The following is a 20,941-nucleotide window of genomic DNA, read 5'->3' as shown; positions in this document are numbered from 1 at the left end:
GTCTGCAGAGATGGCTTATTTTAAAGCTTGCTTGTGCCAGGTAGACTTGGACACAGTGATGTGGTAAGGTGTACTTCTACCAACAAAACTCAGTGACAACTTGCAAAACACAGTTCCCATGGCTACAGTGAAGTTTGAGCGACCTGCGGTATGCAAAGTGTACTCACTGGCTGCCTAATTACAGGGTGCTATCACAAGCACTAGACAAGCATGATCCAGTAACTACAGCAAATTGCATTAGCTGTGGGTGTAGTTCACAAACTTGCAGTTTTCCAGGGGATGAGCAAGCTCTAAAGCAGTGGCCTGGTAATGATCACGCAGGAAGGAGGGAACTGCCAAATTCCTCTGCTCCATGTTGTGATGAGATGAAGCCTTACATTTTCAGGGCATCTGACCACAGAACCTGCAGGTCCTGGTCATGGCTCAACTTGACGACTAACTTTTCCCTGCATGCAAGTTCCTACTCTTATTCTCCGTCCTGATAGACACTAAGATCCAGTAAGAAAGACCAAGCTAGTAAGCTCCCCTGAATAGTAACGTGATCCTAATGTACATAGAAGTATTGACTTTTGGGGGAAACAAAGAGCATTAAAAGACAGGTGTCCTTCCAGGCCTTCAGTGACACCTAACTGAGTAATTAAAAAATTTCTGTCATCCAGCAGACTGGATATGAAGTAAAACTCTTCTGCTGTTCAAAAGCTGTGTCAGAAAAGTTTCAAGAGTCATTCTCAGAAGGAATGTGCCAACTCCCCTATTTCTCCTGAGGTCACAGAGTAAAATTGTCCAGATTTGTTTATTTACTGAATTTCAAAAGACAGGCTACTACAGTGCAAAAATTAATACTTGTTGTGACTCAAAGGATCTAAGACTATTCACTAACCATGACGCATGTCAGCGCGTGCATTATGATATAGCTAGAGGGCCTTGCACTTCCTTGCTTCTGCTGTGACTGAGCAGGTAGGAGGACAGGCAGGAATTGCAGAGTCTATCCCTGCTTTCCCAGCAGTTCCCCACATTCCTGACAGCACACTTGAAACATCACTGTTGCAGCATGTCCTCTCTTCGCTGCTCTGTCCCTTTCAGAGCAACAGTAGCGCTGCAGAGGCACAGTTAAATGGAAATGAACGGTAGTAGTAATCCCTGCTTTTGCAGAGTGATTTAGCCACTTGCTGTTTGTTTCCATGCTAATCCTAATCCTCACTTGACCTCTGCTATAGTCTTAGCTTTCTCTTCTGTTGAAAGCAGAGAGAACTTAAATTGTATAGGCATGTCACAGTTGCTCACAAATGTTGAGTGAAGCTATGCTCGTTTGGGGGGCTAAGAAATGCGATGACAGAGACTAGGTAGGTGCTATGTTTTGCAGGACATCTCTAGTAAATCAGAGAGAAAGCCCCCCGCAAAGACATGCTATGCAGTCACTGCTTTACAGTGCCCCATTGAGGCACTCAAAGAAATGAGACCAATTAACTGATGAAATTTGCAGTTTTCCTTGGACAGCAGGGAGGTTACAACTCCCACGATTTCCATCCATTTGGATGGACCTCTTCTTGAACAGTTAGTTTTGAACCCTGTTTAGGACAGGGAATCTACCATTTGGACCCAAGCACTCTGGTTTGCATAGTGCCCTACTTTCTCTGGGCTGAGCCACAGTCTTGGTAAGTATGTTACTCTGATTTTAGCTGTTTAAGCGAAACAGTTGAGAAGAACTTTGCTGCCACCTTTGCTCCTCTGGTCTGCTGTAAAGATCTTGCTTAGTTAAGACAGGCTGTGACATGGGAACAAGATGGCACAAGTTGTCTTGATGGATGGCTATATGTGTGCTGCTGGGGCAGCAGAGAGAAGTAACATGTGTCCCTTGCTTTGAAGTAATCTGGTGTTAGTGCAGGATCAGAAAATGCAGCACTATCCTTCCCCACAGCGTGAGCAAGAGCTCGGAGGAACAAAACATGGAAAGGGAAGTAGCCCTTGTATTCAAGGGAGCAGCTTGCTCATGAGGTATTGCCAGACCATTTCTTGCTTTCCTGCTCCCTCCAACATCTGTCTAAAACCTCAAGGGGAAGCCAAGGAAGGTGTCTCATGCACTTTGGAGATGAGAGGCCAGAACTATAGTGTGGGATGTGCTGTTTCTTAGTGCCCAGGAGAGGTCTGCAAGTGGAAGGCAGGCAGCTGGCGGGAACTCAGTCCTGGCATGAGAAGCAGCTGCTGATGGGATTAAGCAAGCTAATCCAGAGAAGACATCTTCTTTCCCATTGTCAGTTGTGTTTATAGCCCAGAGCATTGAGCATCTCAGCAAGGAGCTACTCTCATCCCTGTGAGGTGACGGCTAGACCTCGGGTCTCTGACTTCCAGACGGTAATACTGCCTCTTTCTGTACTTGAATGAGCACGATGACTTTTTAAAGCACCAAAAAAGCTGATGCCATCTGGTTCAGAAAACAGCAGCCTACCTCTTTAGGAACAATAGCTGCCAGGAATGTGTTACCCCCCACATACTCCTTGGTGTGCTGACTCTTGGGAGAACACTGTGGCTCAGATTTCAAAAAATATTTTGCTTTGCTTGGCTGATTAATATTGTCATGATGAATGAAACACCAGACTCTGGAAACTTCAGTTTTCCAGTGGTGATTGGAAACTGAATCTAAAGGGCTGAGACCCAGAAGATGCAACTGGAAGTGCTTTTGCTTGTTCCTATGTAGGAAGAGTCAGGTTCATTGGAGGGAGGGGGGGGGAGGGGCGGGGAAAGAAAAAGAAAAAATCAATTGAGAGTTGCTGATAAAAACGGGAGATGGGTTTACAGAAAAAATAGGTGAACCATACAGTGAGATAACAGTTGGCATAAAGGGCATTTTCAATTACAATAGATTCTCATACATACTTAAAAAGACGAGAATGATACAAGAGGGCATCAAATATCTGCTGATATCTCTAGGCTTCACCCAGGTTTTATTTTTGTGGATGTCTTTGCCCTGGGTAAACCTGTTGTATGTATTTAACTTCCCTTTGTTTCAGGGGTGCCTATGCCTTAAGTCAAAAATGGTATATGTTGCCTTGGAATAATTAGGCCAGTAACGGTGTATCATGGAGGGCACGCTGTATTATAGAACATTGCAGGATAAAACTTGTTAAATACTAAGGCCTGGAAAGAAACCCGCTTGTTTTCAGCTTAGCTGAGCTTTGCAATTTATTTGAATTAGAGTTCAAACTTCAGTTAATTCAGCATCATTTTTCATGTTGACACTTGCTTTGAATTGAGTTTTTCTGGTTTATCTCAGCTGTTGATTGAAAAAGAAGAAAAAAAAACTATTTGGTTTATTTTGAAGTACGGCACTTGACATTGGCATCCACATGGGAATTGGCGTTCAATTCGAATCACAGTTTAACAATTTTATTTCTTGTCTCTGGGCAAGCACTTGACTCGTTACACAACAGCTTATTGCTGGAGTATCCCATGTCTTTGTATAAAATAGACTGGCAGAGCCAGGTTTAGAGTGTTGTCCTTACTTATTTGCGAGAGAACTCTGCTGTTGATGTACATAATTTATTGACACTCTCTTTCTGTCTCCAAGAATAAAATACTAAGAACCACAAGCTGCCAGGGTGCTCTGCCTGTTCTGTACTGACATATTTTTAGAGAACAGGTGACCACAAAGTATATTTTCCTGGATCTGTTCTATTTGAGAACTCGAGACTTTAAAGAAATCTCGCTGAAACGGAGCCCTTAGACCCCCTTCAAGCAAAGGTAATGTTTGCCTTTTGATGAAAGTCCAGGAATAGGCAGAGCTGAGTCATCTTTCTGGCTGTCATAGGCTGCTGACCTTAGTTTGTTTGCAGAGTGCATTAATAAAGCTTGCTGTAGAAGATTTCGTAGTGGAACTCAACTATTATGCTGCTGTGCAGCATTTTAGGATTTTATGCTCTCTAAAGAGCTGTACCATTAAAAACTCATTATCAAGAGACCAGGTTCTGGATGACTTCCCCATCAGGAGCTCAGTTAACAACCTTTTTTCCCCAACCTGGCAGCCCTGTTATCTGCTGGGGAATCTCAAAGTCAAGTTATTTCTGCTTTGTAAGTAGTCACCATGTTATCCATGGCATTATAGCTGACCTTTGCAGCTCTGTATGCTACCTCGTGGCGTGGGATCTGCAACTGGACCTAGTACTTCTCTTGGCATGTAACCTGGAAGGGAATTCTGCCCAGAGATCCATCACTGTGTTGAGTTTGCAGGGCTGATTGATAGGCATAAAAAAAAAAAAATGACATGTCAGAAAGAGGAGAAGGGAAAATTTTCTCTCATATACAGGATGTGGTTTGTCATCTAAGAGGTGCCCATTTCTTGGAGGTGCTTTTAAGAATAGTCAGACTGGAAAAGATTAAACTAGAAGGAAGATTTTTAGTGCTTGGCTTGATTTAGTCCAGAAGGGATTAATTTGAAGGAATACCTGTTGTCCTTACAGAATAAAAATCTAAAACTGAAACTGGTTGATGAAAATCTCTTCATGGAGTTTGTACTTATGTTTTGGTTTTCTTTGTTGTCTTTTTTAAAAGGAATTTCTTTGTGAGAAACAAACACTCACTAGGCATTTACAGTATGTAATCCTCAGCATAAGAATACAACATAGCTTGACATACGAAGGAGAAACTTCCAAGCTTGGAATGCAAACATGAATCAAATGCTCTAGACAAAGAATTAGGTTGTGTGTTGAAAGCATGACAAATGAGAAACTGCTGACAGGTGGGCTTAAAGCACTTGCAGAAGTCACAACCTCATCTTTAATGTTTGTGCAGTTTGATTTCAAACACACACATGTTGACTCATTCATATCCTCTTGGCTTGTCTCTGTTTTGTTCTATAAGTATATCAAAGGTTCACAAAGATAACAAATTTTGTATTGTTGCTGTTTAAGGCTTTTTGGTGTCCCTGGATGACTTTTACATACTAGGCAGTGGCTTGGTAATGTTGCAGACTACCAACAGTGTGTTCAATGAAACCCTCCTTAAGCAAGTGGTGCCTGAATCCCTGTTAGCTTGGCAGAGGGTCCGCATTGCTAACATGATGGCAGATGGTGGCAAAACTTGGGCAGAAACCTTCTCGAAGTGCAACTCTGGTAAGTGCACTTTCATATGAATCTTAGAAAAAAGGATGTGTTCTCTCTCCCTCTTGTACCCTTTTCCTTTCCCAGGCAGGACATGTAACTCTCTCTTTGCTCTCATACCTAGGGACCTACAACAACCAGTACATGGTGCTGGACCTGAAGAAGGTCAAGCTGCAGAAGAGGCTCGATGAAGGTGCATTGTACGTTGTTGAGCAGATCCCAACCCTTGTGGAGTATTCTGATCAAACAAATATTCTCCGGAAAGGTAATAGCTCCTATAGTAGTTACTGGCTTACAAAAGCCATCTCTTTGTGCCAGCTGATGGAGAATCGTGCTTTGTACCTGGAAAGGGTTTATTGAACACTAGTGCTGAGTTTCAAGTTAGAAAGTTTTGTGTGAGCATCCCTCTCCTATGGGATCATATGCCAGGTCTATAATGTATTCGTTTCTCCTGTATGCTGTGGCAGAAATGTGGTGAGCATCTGTGTTTCTTAAAAGCATGGGAGGAAAAAATAGACTTTACCTCCTTTCTTTTTCTTTTTTTTGCTTTCTTTTTCTGGTATTATTTTGCCCTTAGAGACTGATGAGGAAAAAGGTAAGGTCTATTTGAGGCAGTACTAAATAACTGTGATGCTGTGGGCTACTTGAAATGTGTGGTGAGTGGGTCACCCTACAAGGAGATGAGCTTTTAAATACAAGAGCAGTTCTCTGGTAGATTCAGCTCCTGAACTTTTCTGGAGCTTTGTTATCAGATAAATATTTGCTGTTTAAGAGATTCCTTAATCCTCCAGCAAGGCTAGCAACATGTTGATGGAAAACAAGCAAACAGAAATATAGGTGAAGCGAAACACCCACTGTCAGGTTTCATTCACAAGTGTTCTCTAGATACTTTATGTCAGCATCCAAAAGCTTGAGCTCATTCCACAAATTTAAGTGTATGTCTGGTGCTTTGAGTTCCCTCCTCTAATCACATGCTCAGGAGGTGAATTGATGAATTGGTCTTCATCATCAAGATGACTGGAAATGCGTTTATATTAGCAGCTGAGGTTGCTTCCCTTTGGAATTTATCCTTGTGTCTGGCTCCTTGGAAAGTTTAGGCATTGCCACAATGTCAGTATGGCTTTATGAGATGTTTCTTACTGATAATTTGGAAAAGTCCCATGTCTCTCCTTTATGCTTCTCTGGCTCCTGTATCTGTTGAAGATACGAAAGTAGGCTATTGCACCTTATCTCCCAATGTTTGTGGGTACCTCAGGTGGTGAAATGTGTCGGGCTCCTCTGTGCTGTGTTGTAGATTGTGGTGCAGATGAAAAAAAGCTAATGAAGACTTCTCTAGCTCGGGCACTTGAAGCAATGCAACCGTGTCATAGCAGTGCTGCGTCTGGGCAGGGAGGCCAGGCTTAGAGGGCTCCCCAAGTTCCTTTTCAGCAGTGACTCAAGAGCTGCTGTGTGGGATTCCCTGTAAGACTAAGCCCAACCCCTGGGTTTGAGCACACAGTGACCACTTATTTCCTCCTAGGAGATCTGTGGCTGCTCTGTTCTGGAAGGTGGCAGCAGGTATTAGAAGTTACATATTATTTTGCATTTGTGGTATGGCTTTTCCCAGGTACCTAAATATACCTTGTGTGTATTGGATAATGCTGCAGTCAGTCTCTGATAGTTTAAACATTAGAAGGGCAGCCCTCAGTGCTTAGGGTGGGCGAAGCACTGCAGAAGTGCTGCCTTAGAGACCTCAGCTGCTGTAAGCCAGCCCTGCTCCTGTAAGCAGCAGATTTAGATGCCTTCATGCCACACAGGACACCAGACAAATGCCATGGAGACCCCTGCCCTGTTCCCTGGTGCTCAGAGCAGCCCAGGTGAAGGAAGTTTTCCCTCTCTCAAGAGGAGCAGCGCTGGCTTAAAGTGTTTGTAGAGTAGCGGACCCTGTTACACTCCATAATTGCCTTGTAGCTGGTATCCAAAGACAATGCACTTTTGGCACACTGGCCTGGTCAGAGTGAGTTTGTACCAGCACGGGCTTTTTAAGTCTCTTTCAAGCATAAACCTAGAAACAACAGAATGAGAACTGAGTTCTCAGGTGACCAAGGGCAGGCATCGCTGTAGTAAGCTCTGTATCTGAGGAAAAAGGAAGCATTTTTTTATATGGGTTTGAAAATGGAAAGTTTTTTTTGTCTTCTGTTGGTTTGTTTCGTAGGCCAGTGCAGGCGAGTTCTAAAAAACCAGGAATCTCTTTCGTTGCCCTTTCCAGGCAAAGATGTCAAGGTGCTTTCCGTGTGTTGACAATGAAAACTCAGGAATCCTTTAGAGGAGGTGGGAGAGCGCAATACTGTCTCCAGTATATGGATAGGGCACAGGAGTGGGCTGCAGTTCATGTTTCCTGATGATGAGTAATGCATCTGTTTCAGCATCAAAAGCATCACATTAGATCAGAATCTGGGATCTCAGTCTCTTCCACCATATCTTCTCATTGCTCTACCTCTCAGTATTGCTGAGATCTCTTCCTCTAACGGGCAGAGGAGGAAAGCATTTTGTTTCAAAGAGTTTTTGCTGCCTTCATGTTGTCCTCCTCACCCCCCTTTCAATCTTACACCATGCCTGACTTTTTTTGTTACTATTCACCCTGCTAGGCCTAACAGGCAGGTTTCACTGGCTTATAGCAGCCCTTGGGTAAAGCCTGCCTTAGGTTGGGTGCTGCACTGCCTGCCTGAGATACGGAAGAGCTCTTTCTAGAGAAGAACTTCAAATAGCTTCCTCTGTCTTAGCAATTTAAACAAAAAGCTTTTCCAAGTGGGAGGAGGAGGTCATCTGTATGCACTACATTCATGTGAGGTAGTAGCACTGTTTTGAATCATAACTAAACCCTACTGGTTTGGAAGCTGATGTATCCGTATCCTCCAGCCTGTGTCAATAGAAGCTGGCAAGTTGGCAAGTATGCTCATTTCTGGAGGATGCCTGTGTTATACCACAACACGTACACAACCTGTTTCCTTCAGGTAGGCTTTAGGTCATGTAAGCAAATGCCAGCAGATGGGGTATTCCCATCTCTGCTGCATGCAAAGCAGGACCCAAGCTGGTAAGGCCTCCGCTCAGGCAGCGTTTCAATGCTTACGCTGTCTGCCTATCTGTCCTTCGGGAAGTTTGGTTTGTATCTGTGTGTATCGCTCCCAGTGAGTCCCAGTTGATTTTCTTGAGCATCTTATAGCCAGACTCCTCACATCGTGCTGAGCTGATGTTAATGCACGGAGCGCTGCATTTATGAGTATCTCAATAGTAAGTCTCTAAGCCAAATCTTGGTGTGTGTGATTTGAGAAGCAACATTCCCCATTGACAACAGGAACGCTAGTGCTTTGGAGAGAAACTGAAAGTGTGCTGCTCTTGGGACGACCTCTTGTTATATACTTGCTGCCTAAACACTCCTTAGTGCCTGACTTGCAAAAAAAAATTTAAAAAAATTAAATGTTACGGTATAGGTATCTATTTTTATTTCTTCCAGGACTTGCTGTACCCAGATCCTGACGTGGATGGTCTCCTAGCTTTTTACAAGCTTTTCTGCTTTCTAGACTAGCCTTGTTTCAGGCAGTTGTGTGTCACCTGCCTAAAACTCTCTCTGGAGTTCCGGCTGGTAAGCCTGCTCTTTAGAGCTAACAAAACTGCAGGATTCACTCTTGCTCTTGGAAAAGTTAGGGCAGGGCTCTGCTCTGCTGCTCAGTCCCTTCTTAACCCTCAAAGGCAGAACTGGCAAACATGCAGCTGTCCCCCCATCCTTCCTTATCACTGTGTGCAACCACAACTTTCCAACCACCACTGCACAAAGTGTGTGTGTGTTCTTTGCTGGCCTGCCCCCTGTTCGCCCCTAGTAGCTCTGTGGTCCATGTGTGTTTGTGTGTGTCTGCCTGTCCCCAACATCTCATGGGGGACATGCGATGGGAAGGAGGAGAAAAAGGGATGGACTTCAAGCCTCTTGCTGGGAAGTTTGGTGGAGGTAAATGATGTTACGCTCCTCTGAGGCTGAGCAGGGAAACCTCTCACACAGGAGGGCTGTGGCTGCTCTGTGTGTTCAGCTCAGACTCTTCCAAGTCTGATCTCAGCTGTTTTGCAGGATGAGTCCTCAGGGTGGAAGTCTGGGGGCAGGTTGCCTGGGTACAGTCTCCAGTGGTGTTATGCTGGGAGTCAACCCTGGTCATGCCAGTGACTATTGCATTATTTTCTTGTGTTCCAACCAGTTTGGTGTGTTATTCCTCGACATGCTGTTAAGGCAATGCAGCATGGGAAATGGTTTGTTTTTCTTCTTTAGTATACCCACAAGCGTTCAGCTTTTCTAAGTGATTAACTGATTGGGTTTTGTCTCTGGCAGGTTACTGGCCTTCATACAATATCCCTTTCCATGAAAAGATTTACAATCTCAGTGGGTATGCGGCATACGTTGAGAAGTATGGCATGGATTTCTCTTATGAGCTTGCTCCAAGAGCAAAAATCTTCCGTCGAGACCAGGGCAAGGTGACCAACTTGGAAAGCATGAAGTACATCATGAGATACAACAGTAAGATGTGTTTATGTACTGTGGAGCTGATCTTAATAAAGCAGTGTTACTTTTATTTCTTGGATTATAGTGACAAGCTGCAGCCTCACATACAGATCAGAGTTATAGTACCCTGGGTGCAGGATACACACAGAGCAAAAAGATAACACAAGCTTACTGTTGAGGTAGGAAACCAGGCTTGAATTACTCTAACAGAAACAAGACTGGGTTCCTTTTAGAACAAGGGCCCTTGGGCTTGCTCTTTGACCCGTCCAGAGAGCTCTTGACACTTCAAGAGACTCTCTGGAGTGCTGTTACCTTATACATCTACAGCCTGTCAGTCTTGAAAGCCTTAAATCCTAAGCAACAGTTAGGTCAGATCAGACCAGAGAATTTAGTGTAAAACTTAAGGCCTTTTTCCCCTGTTCAAGCAAATGATCTTTGCTATGTAATGCGATGCTCTGCTTTTCCCTAACAGGATTCTCCTTAACTGTATTAAAACCAGCTTAATTAACTTCTGGCTAAGTCCATCTCTAAGTACAGATAGCTTTAGATGCTATATTTTTTTTCCCAATTATAGGGAGCACACTGATTACTGGGCTTAGGAGGCCTCTCCCAGGGCGGGGTGTTGCTACTGTTTGGGCTGTGAGTAGCAGGACACTCATAGACGTTGAGGCTTGTCCACCTTCCCCTCCTAGCTTGCAGCTACTAGAGTGGGTGTTCAAAGGCTTTGTTTCTTGCCACTTATTTTAGTCCAGAACAGGAAACCAAAGGCTCTCACTGCTGCACTTTCCCCTTCCCTTCCTCTCTCTTCCCTTTCTCTTCTGCTTTTCTCTCCTGAAAAAAGTTCCTGCAAGCTTTTGTCATGTGGAGTTGCAGACGTTTGTGGTTAGCAGTTGGCAGTGGTACCCCTGGGATGCAGAAACAGCTGTATGGACTTGCATTAGGAGCTTGTCTACTTAATGTCCTGTCTCGAGCACTGACATCTGTCTGGTACCTGGGGAAGAGCCTGAGAGCAATGTGATAGACCTGTGTTTCTGCCAGCGTGCTTACTTGGCTTTTAATGGCTTGGGCACTTTGCATCAGCTTTTTGTGAGGGGACTAACTTGTTTTCTTTTCTTCCTTCCTTCCCTCCCCATGACATTTCTCTGCAGACTACCAGCGGGATCCTTATGCCAAACACAATCCTTGCAACACCATCTGCTGCCGGGAAGACCTGAATCCTTCTTTTCCAGTGCCTGCAGGCTGCTATGACTCCAAGGTAAATTACCTCAATTTCAGTATCTGCTGAATGTTTGCTGCAGCCTGTTTGTGCCCCTGTCAGACCTGTACCATGTTTCCCTGCACTAGGGCAGGCATGGTCAGGCCTGTCCCCTCTTTTCATGCTGTCCCAGTGCTTGGGCAGATCCTGAGATGGTAATTCTGTGCAGAGTCCCCTCTCCTGTCCCTGACACCAGTCCTGGCGCAGGGGCAGAGGATACAGGGGGAGGTGTGCAAAAGAATTATGTCCATGGGAACTTGTGGTGTTTAGGGGTTAAACCCCAAAGCCTTGCAGCAGGAGGAGCCTAAGAGAAGGCTGCAGTGAGTCTTCACATCACTCAGGAAGGTGACTGTTGTACAGCCTCAGCCTCCTGATCATGGGGACTGTGTGGGTGCCTCCGCAGAGCCCACAGGAATGTCTTTTCAGCCTCATTTTAGCTTTACCTTTACAAAAGCCTGGCTCTCTAGTGAGTCACCCTGCTCCAGGGCTCCACCTATCTGTAAAACTGCTCTGAGCAAGGTTTGGTAAACATCACTTTGCTTTCTGGGGGGATATGGGAAAATCCTTAGACCCACTGTTCTGGAGAAATCGGCAGTTTTTCTAGGCAGCTGGTACAGTATTTTCACTGTGGGGCAATCCCTGAGTAAGCAGCTGTCCAGCCCTGGTGTGCTGGGAAGTTGTACGGTGTTTTAACCTGTAGGGTCCAGCCTCCTGCGTTTCTGGATTATGAGTTTGGTTACTAGGATGGGCCCTGTGGAGGCTGTTTTGGCCTTGCCAGTGCTGTGTGCCCAGTCAGCTTGCACAACCCCAGGCCAGCTGCCTGGTGTGTAGTGGCCAGTAGGAGCTCCCAGAACTGGTTATTACGAGATGAATGTAGAAAATTGCTGGGTAGAGGGTGTTTGGTAAGGGAGTGGGTCAGTGCACACTGGTTGTGGTGCCTTTGCCAGCACAGTCAGGCAAGGGGAATGGGCTGGGCTGGGGGAAGATGGGGGACCTAAGAGGGGCATGGACAGAAATAGCCCAGAGCAGAGGCAAAACCTGGCAGTTACAAACCCTAGAGGCAATTTTAGTGTCTCTTGAGTTTGGGAAGATGGAGCAGGCTGGAGACCTCTTGGGAGATAAGGAAGGAACAGGGCAGAGTCGGGGCAGCAATACTAACTCTGTGCTGCCTTTGTCCTTTCCTGAATTACCCTAACACTGCCCCAGGACTTAACAGCCCAAGTGCTTAACACTCAGCAGAGCTTAGGTCAGACCCTCTAGGCTGCCTGCTGCAGCTCCAGCTCTTTTGGTGACACCCAAATGAAGGGAGGATTGTCCTGAAGGCAGATGTGCTGCCTCCCTCCCCCTGGATAGCACAAGGGCTGGAGGGCAGTGTGGGCTTGGGCTTGGCTACTGCCCTTCAGTGCTGGCTGTTCTGTGGCTGAAGGTGCCTCTGTGCAGGGGAGGAATGCTGCCGGACCAGCATGCATTTCCCCTTGCTCACTTTCTTTACCTTATTGTTATCAGATCTCCCAGAGCTGTTCTTTGCTCTGTAGGACAGGTGCATGTCAAACACCACGCAGCCCTTTTGCCCTCAACTCCTGTCCTTTATTGCAGGTCTCGGATTTCCGCCTGGCTTCAGCATTCACAGCCACTGCAATCAATGGCCCCCCAGTACAGGGCGGTCTCCCTGTCTTCACCTGGCGACAGTTTAACCACACACGACACCAGGGCCTGCCAGAATCATACAACTTTCATTTCGTCACCATGAGGCCTATCCTGTAAAAGCAGCAGCAATATTCCCAAACGGATTTTTTTTTTAAATACAAATTTTCATTCCTGTGTGTAATAAATTGACCTGGATGTCCATGTCCCTGTGCCTTACCTGCTTTCCCCTGTCCTGCCTACTAGGCACTTCGTTCCTCTGCCTGGGGTTGGTGGGAAGTAGATGTGGTACTGCTTTTCCATGATCTGAGCCACCATCACAGCTGTTCCCAGAGCAGGAGTGAACCGCAATGCAATCAGTGAGAGTGATCCATCTCTGGTAGCAACATGGGACCTGCCTTCAGGGCTGGGCTAAGCCAGGTAGCTGCTTTGGGCCCTGGTGGCCTTATCTCAGTGCTGGCCTGATGTCTGCCTTTTGTGAGCTGTGCTGCAACTTGCTTCTCATCCAGGATGTCACTAGCAGAGAGAGTCAAGGCTGTGTTCTCCATGGCAGATCAGGGCCTGTTGTCTACAGGGCACGGCTTTTGCTGGCATTTGCAATATTTCCTTTGGCTCACCAAAGCAGCATACGCTGGTCAGGCTGCAAAAGGTAGGGAAGGGACATGCCTGGTGATTTCCAAAAGCAGCCTGATGGTTTTGGAAACACACTCCCCCCCTGCCCCAGGCTGCAGTGTAGCCACAGGGAAAGAACTCTTGTGTGTGTGTGTCTGTGCACTGGATCTTGTGCTGATCAGCCCATGCAGTTGCAAAGACATCAGCGATGTCTTTGCCCACTCCCTCAGTGGTGGAAGTGGAATGTGGCACTGAGATGGCTGTGAGGGCTGGGGCTGCACGTATTACTCTTGGTTACCTGTGTTTACGCAGAAGAGTGGGCTGCTTTGTGCTATATGTTGTACATGTAATTAAGTAAAACAAAATAAACAGCTCTTTCTTCATGGCCTTGATGGTCCAAGCTAAACAGTGCACAGCACTGCCCTGTAATATGAAGGTGAAGAATGAGCAGCATGAGGTTTTGATCAAGCCTCTGGAGTTCAGCTGGTGTGTTGCGGAAGGAAGTGAGTTACTACAGCAGGGGTGAGGTTCTACCCTGAATATTTGGCTGTAGCAGTAGGGCTGATTTCTGCCAAGGGAAGAAGTTACAGTAAGGCTTTTGCTGAGGATGAAAAATCCATGCAGGGACTGAAGTGATTTGTTTGCTGGAGCAGAAGGAGGTAAGTGCGAGATGCTGGAGAGAGCTGCTGTGCCAGGTGCAGGGGTAGGAGGAGCAGGTGGGATACAGGGGTGGGAGAACACTGCAAAAGGACTAATGGCTGAAGTATTCTCCACAGAGCTGCGTTTTGCTCTTCAATACAGCTCTTCATTGGGCAAAATCCACTGAGCAAAATTATTCAGCCGTGGTACCCAGCCACACTGGTTTAAGTGTACACTTGGTGCCTGTACTAGAGGGGGATGAGTGTGATGGTCACTTGGTGCCTCTTGGGAGCCAAAAGAGATGGCAGTGCTGCACTGGTGTTTTCTGCTGGGGTGATGGGGAAGAAGCATCCCTAGCCCCAGAGTTTTAAACACAGCACCCCCCCCTCCCTTCATTCCTGCCCCTGAGGTTCTCTGTCAGTGAAGGTGTCTTGCTTGCCCACAGCTGGGACTACAGGGACCTTAGCCCCTGTGTAGCTTGTCCTTGCCCCTGTGTGCTCTGTGTGCATAGACCACCTCCATGTAAGGTTTTGCAATCCCAGCCACCAACCCCTGCCCTGTGCCAGCTGTGCTGAATGGAGGGCAGTGGGGCACCCTGTGGTGGTGTGCTCCCCTGGTGCTTAAATGCCCCTCCGCGCCCCACATTGGCTTAAGCCATAGCCACCATGGCTGCATCCAGCTTAGGCTGGACTTCAGGGGATGGATGGCAACATGGTAGCCAAGGGAATAGCGACCCAGATGTCTTGCTGGTATGCAAATATGACTAATTGTGTTACTCTATAGACAGCCCAGGGCCCCTCATGCTCTCCTGAAATGACAGCAGGCTGCACACCAGGATTTCCCCTGGAGTAGGGATGCCTCTCAAGGTTACTCCTCAAGGCTGAGAGAATCCTTATTGTGTCAGATACTTGGTAAGTGAATTGGAAATAAGTGCTGAAACTTTCGGGATTGATTGCACATAGATAGTCCTTTAGGTATAAACTGTTGACCAAATCTGGGACTACGATTGGATCCAGCCCCAGCTGGACTCGTCTGAGAAGGAGTTTAGAAAACAAGGGGGTCCTTTCTGAACCTCATGACTCAAGAGGAGGATCTCCCTGACAGTTTGTCTAACCCTGTCCTCTATGCAGTAAATAATCAAGTGTACCTTGCCATCAAATCTTGTTAAACCACTGTCATGTTTACTATTGAACTTCATTAACTCACTGTTTTATATCAATATATTGTTGCTTCTTTTATAGGAGTGAAGTGTATCTCACTCCATCTGTGACACACCAGGGACTTGTACTGTTCCCCCGTGCATGAACAGCAGAGATAATAAAACAAACAGCCCCACCTCTGTGTTGGGCCCTGGCAGCTCTGAAGTGCGAGGAAACTCTACCACCACATGCTACTTACCTTGTGTTTTTCATGTGGAGCCTGGGACAGCCTGTCTGTTGTTCCTGCTGGTCTGTCATCAAGGCTGGTTCACCTTCGGCCTGGTTGTCAGCTGTTTGAGCTCTCACTGGGATGCTCTGATTGCAGCTCCAGCCTTACAGGGCAGCAAGCTCGATGCTTTTTGGATAAGCACCAAATATGAACAAAGCACTTTTTTTGTGTAGCCCTCAGGTGTTTGCTGCTGATCGCTGCTTTGAGGGACACGTTTTAAACTCCTGTACTGGCAACTGGCAGCTACAGAGCCACTGCCACAGATTGGATTAAATTGAACAGGCTCTGAAAGGCATTAAGGCGCACACATAAACGAAGGAATAAAGCTGGGCCATGACGAGCAGCACAGGGATCTGAGCTGACAGCAAGCAGGGAACCAAGAATCAGCTGCTTGTGGAGACTGGAAGCACAGAGTGGCTGGAGGATGGCTGTTCGCTACTTGACTGTCACTCCTGGGCAACACAAGCAGGTTCTATTTACTGCTTTTTCACCCAATCTTATATAAAAATACTAATGGGAACATTTTGTTTAAAAGTTGTTCCCCAGGGACCAGGAAATTGCCAATTGATTACTGTGTTGGACAGTGGTCATGATCTGGGGCACACGTGGATGCTCCCCCCTGCAGGGAGGGGAGGCAGCAGCTGTGACCTGCCCATTTGTAAATACACATGGAAATGGGAGCTCTGCCTTGTCCCACTTGAGCCTTCTTACCCTGAAGTAGGAGCTGCTTTGTGCTCACAGAGTTGTGGGAAAACAGAGCTCTATTTTTAAAAGAGCTCTTTTCCATGAGTAAATGTGTACATCAATGGGACCTTATGACCCTTAGGACTGTAACTCACGTGACTGTGCTATTTTTTTTTTTTTTTTTTCCTTTGATGTTGTGCTGTTAAAGGTCACTGCATTCCTCTTACTGTGCTGTCCTGTGTGCTTCCTTTGTCAGCAGGCCAGCCTGGGTTGATCTGCCAACCATGACCACAGCAGCTGAGTCCAGCTCCTCTTCCCAGCACAGCAACATCAGGGACCAGAAGAGAAGGCTTTGAGGAGGGCTGCACCGATCTACAGCCAGGGCCAAGAGAACTGACAGCTTACTTCTCAGGCTGCTGCATGAAGTTAAAGGATCTCTTTCAGCAATTTACTCCCCTCCGCAGCTTTCACTGGGGAAAAAAAGGGGAAGGTGTGCTGTAAGCACAGGATTTGTGACAGAAGCTGCCCCTTCTCTTTCACACCCTGCTCTTCCAGGTTTTTCCAAGTCCTGGGGCTTCTGCCTTTTAAACTTCAGGTCCTCTGGAGAGGGACTTATTTGGGGGGCAGGATGGAACTGAGATGTGCTTGTGATAAACCTCTCTTGCAATAATAAAAAGAAACCTGCTCTTCAGTCAACAGAGAATGCCTACAGAGGAAATGAATCCTCCCAGGAAGACATCTACTGCAAGCTTTCGCTTCCTTTACCATCCCCATTTTCTGAAATCCAGTAACAAACTTGCCCCTGCTCACCCCTCCCCGTTCAGCACATGAGTGCTACTGGTCACACCCTGCCTGGCCTCAGCTCTTGCAGGGGGCAAGATCTGTCAACAGCCCACTCTTTCCTCCTAGTAGGAGACACCCATGCAAGGTCTAACCAGTGCCTGTCTAGGCAAATTGGTACAGTGCTCTCCAGGGAGTAACCACCTTTCTTTGGCCATGTCCTCGTGCTGTGCTGCTGGGTCAGATTCCTTTTTTTTTTTTTTTAATTTTTATTTTTTTTACGTTACATAGTCAAAGCACCCGTGGTCTAGCAAGGTGCGCTTTGCCGCATGTACATCCTGCTCTGAGGTGGTAGCACTTCCTTCCAGACATACCATCGAGCATATGGCAAAGCTGCTCTTGCAGCAAAGCAGAAGGAGCGCTCTGGATGTTCACTCACTTCGCTTGATACCAGCACAAACTGCAATTACAACAGTGCTCAAGCAGAGTGGTTACACTATATTTTATGATAAAACTAATGGTCTAAACTATGTGCAGTATGTATACTCTTATTTTAAATGGGCATTTTGAGAAACTTGGGACTTTCAAGTGTGATTGTGTTCAGGCATCACTTCACAAGAGTCCATCATCTTTTGGTCAGTGGCTTGAAGCAGGTTTTAGTAAGTGCCAGGAAACTAATTACTACCATCACAAATTAATTACATGCCCTTGAAGTATGGTTCAGCACTTGAGTTCTCTATAATTCAGCAGTAGAGCTGGGTCTAAGAGGCAGCTTTTACCATACTGCTGTTGAGTAAGGTCATTTATTGGTTCTCAACTGAGTTGCACAACATATTTCATGGTGCTGTACCTGGCTTCTACCCTTGGGAAGCAGCTGGGTGGGGGGCAGAGGCTTTCTCGATCCCTGCCATAAAACACCCTTTTTATTACCCCTGATTTCATTACCCTTGACTGATGCAATTAGTTCTGCGCACACGAGCTTGCCCCCTGACCTGAGAAGCATGGCCAGTGGGGTGTGCTGAGACTGCTGCTGCAGGCTCAGGGCTCTAATGCTTAAGGGTGCCGTGAAAAACCAAAGTCATCTCCTGCACTTTGCCCAAAGCCTCTTGCTAAAAGAATGACCATTTTTTTCAGTGGTCAAACCCAGCCCCTTGGAGGGAGAGAAGAGTAGCACCAGCAATCTGGTTTCCATTCCTGTCCCCCTCTGAGGCAACTTTGGGGTGTAAGTTACTAGATGCTGTCTGTCCAGGACACATGGCTCCTCTTTGCTTTGCAGAAGTGCCTGGAAGGTGACCTTCCAGAAGTTAGAGCATTGCTTTTGTTTTTTTGCTTCCATGAGAAAGCTTGGAGAGCAGCATCATGCAGCTGACTTTCTGGGAATAATCAACCTAGACCCAAACCACTGCTGCTCAACATTAACTTGAGCAAGGCGGCAACGCTTCTGAAGAGGAAGAGCACACATGGGTCTCTTTCTGAAAGAATTGTCTCCTGAGATGTCTGGAACTAAGCACAGATGACTCAAAGTGTTAAAAACCCAGTTGTTTATTTCAAAGTATAAATTTCAGGCTTGTTGGACAAAACAGTTAACACACACTCTCACACACACTGATCTACAGTACATACAAAAATGGGGAGAGCTTGCAACTGCCCAGTTCAAATTGGACATTAAATCGGTCCTACATTTTTTTTTGTATTTACAAGTCCAGCTGCAAAACAAAACACGAAATCAGATTCTGAGTTTCCTAACAAAGGATTTTGCACGTTTGACTCCCAACGGCCAATAAATTACTAAAGCTGAACAGGACTCCCCAAACAGCTACTACCCAGTTATCTTATTTACAGCTACACCCCATTAAATTAAGACAGCACTTCAGAGATATATATGTATGTATGTATGTATGCATATATATAGAGAGAGATATAAAAAACAGAAAAAAGGAATGCTCAGCCTGCGTAATGACAATGAGAGATGCATTGTAACAGGTACTTAGAAGGGATGAAAATTCATTCATTTACTTTCTCTTAGCCATCCTTATCTTTTTTTTTCTCCCCTCAGAAGCTGGTTGCAAGGGAATACAAATTTTGGTGGCAGGGCTGGCTCAGTGTCATTTGAATTGCTCTCCCTCCAGTGTTTTCATACAATGCCCACCCTTACCCAAACCAACTAATTACAAAAATATATATTTAATATACCAAGCTTCTATTTAAAAAATCTGGATAGATATTTTTGACTAAATGAAAATACTCAAGAGTTTATAAGAAGGCACAATCACAGCTTGATTTTGTACAGCGTATGCAATATTCTAATACTGGGGAATGGCTGTTTGGGGAGCAGGAACAGATTTGACCTGTCCCTACATATAATACAGGTTCTGATTTATTGGACATTTGAGACAAACAGCATAAAGGAAGGGCTGCAGTGACTATTCTTGTTGCAGTACAAAATGCTGCTCAGATCCTATTACTGGGCCCAATCGTGCTCCCACTGAAGGCATGAGGGATTTTGCTGTTATTTTCAAAGGAAGCGGGGTAAGACCCCTTATTTCTACAGGGAAGACACCGTGGGCATTTCCAGCCTTGTGCTAAAAACCTTGGGGTGGGTGAGTGTGTCTCAGTGCTTGCGCTCAGTGATCCAACACAGCCAACGGTAGCACAAATAATTAGAAGCAGCAAAGTCTTTAAGACCAACTGCTACTCCTAGGGAAGCTGGTCAGAGCATGGAAATAAATACAGGCAGAGGGGAACCTGCCTCTGCACCCTCATGTTTTCTGACGCTGCCACTGTAGATGCAGTATGGATGCTGTACTTGCAGTCTGCCCCCTTCCTAGGGTTTAGTTATTTGAATCCAATAAAGCTTTTTTAGACATATACTGGAATAAAGGAGGCCAGTGAAGCTGTAACTAGGAGGAATGCAGTGGAAAGGAACGGCGTGTTGCCATCAGCACTCCACAGCAGGGCTCCTCTCCAACCAGAAACTGAACTAACTCAAATTACTTTCAACCTGGACATCCAGATGTCCTTGTATCACACAGAGAAAACAAACCAAACCTAAAACAAACCAGAAAGTAAATGAGCATGGAAAGCACAGCTGCAGAGTCAGTGCTGCATTTGCTAAAACACAGGGAAGTAGATCCAAGGTGGTACTGCTGGAGTATTGTGTACTCAGTGGCAACAGCAAAACACTAAATCAGGAACAACTTTATACTAGGCTACTGAAAATAAGATGGAAAACCTTGCATGAAGCACAGAGAAGGAACTAAAACCAACCCTTCCACTTAAAAGCCATAGAGATTTTTAGCACATTTAAAAGTGGATTATTGGAAGCCTCCAGCAACTAACACTTCCATGAAGAGCCCAGTCTAGAAGCACAGTGTTAGCAGACCTGTACTGAATGTTGCCAGATATTTTGGTAACATTTTCAAATAAAGTCTGTTAAATGAAATCAATTATTTCTGAATGTTTGTTGCTAGCAGAAATTTAATTTCTCAGTAGTCTGTTGTTTCTGAGAGATAAAGGATAATAAAATAACCAGCCACCCCACAACACAGGGAAATGTGCCATGAGTTAAGGAATGAAGCAATACGCCTGTTTGTTAGCGTGAGGGGTGAATACTCACTGCAAAGATCTGATCCACCATGAAAATGATTTTGCAGACATGGCGTAGTTCTCTCTTTGTCTGTCAGTGATTTAAGGACCAGCTACCTTGAAAGTCTCCAAACCCAGCTAGGCATTTGAAAGTCAAGCCATGCCTTATCACATACCTTACCACTGCTACTTGCTTAAGATCCTGAAACTGGACCTTTAACAGCTCTGCTGGGATGAAACAAAAGAGAAGTCAGCTTTCACCCCACAGCTGTGATGGCTTCAGTCAACAAATGGTAGCTAGCTTATTTAATCTATTCACAAAAAATCAGCTGCACTCTGCCATGCATAGCAGAAATGGATCCATTAAGCCAGAAGCCAGTTTTTACAATCAGTTCAGTTGAGAACTACATCTTTTTTTAGTAAATAAAAATGAGTCTTCTTTCTCTAAACATAAAGCCCACAAAACCTCCAAACGCAATGCCAGACCACCCCTAATAATACCTCCATGGGAGGAAAGAAAAAAATCTGACACAGGACTCTCACCCCCCACCTATCCCAAGCAAGACAAAGCTAAGAACAATTGTGACCTAAAAGCAAGCACAAACTATAGAAAAGCTCATGTATAGTCTGGGCTGGAATCACAATTAAATGAGCAGCATAAGTTCCAGGTTGTATTCTAATGTTTATTTTCACTTT

General features: G+C 45.6%; 1 protein-coding gene and 1 long non-coding RNA gene across 2 annotated transcripts in view; both read left to right on the top strand.

The window, feature by feature from the left end:
- PLBD1 (phospholipase B domain containing 1) overlaps window positions 1–12,725 on the top strand; it is a 42,349-nt gene extending 29,624 nt beyond the window's left edge. The window contains exons 7-11 of the mRNA XM_068401416.1: window positions 4,905–5,105; window positions 5,218–5,358; window positions 9,448–9,633; window positions 10,767–10,873; window positions 12,470–12,725. Coding sequence (XP_068257517.1) covers window positions 4,905–5,105; window positions 5,218–5,358; window positions 9,448–9,633; window positions 10,767–10,873; window positions 12,470–12,637 — 803 coding nt within the window. The 3' untranslated portion in view covers window positions 12,638–12,725. The remainder of the gene's footprint in view (window positions 1–4,904; window positions 5,106–5,217; window positions 5,359–9,447; window positions 9,634–10,766; window positions 10,874–12,469) is intronic.
- A 1,157-nt stretch (window positions 12,726–13,882) lies between these two features.
- On the top strand, window positions 13,883–17,206 carry LOC137664130 (uncharacterized). The gene is made up of 3 exons (XR_011048250.1): window positions 13,883–14,679; window positions 15,010–15,665; window positions 16,140–17,206. It is a non-coding gene; the product is annotated as an uncharacterized lncRNA (long non-coding RNA).
- The last annotated feature ends 3,735 nt before the right edge of the window (window positions 17,207–20,941 follow it).

The sequence above is a fragment of the Nyctibius grandis genome, chromosome 5, assembly GCF_013368605.1.
Source record: "Nyctibius grandis isolate bNycGra1 chromosome 5, bNycGra1.pri, whole genome shotgun sequence".
NCBI lineage: Eukaryota > Metazoa > Chordata > Aves > Nyctibiiformes > Nyctibiidae > Nyctibius > Nyctibius grandis.
Note: the sequence above shows the minus strand (reverse complement) of the source record. Positions and strands in the feature narration are given on the sequence as shown.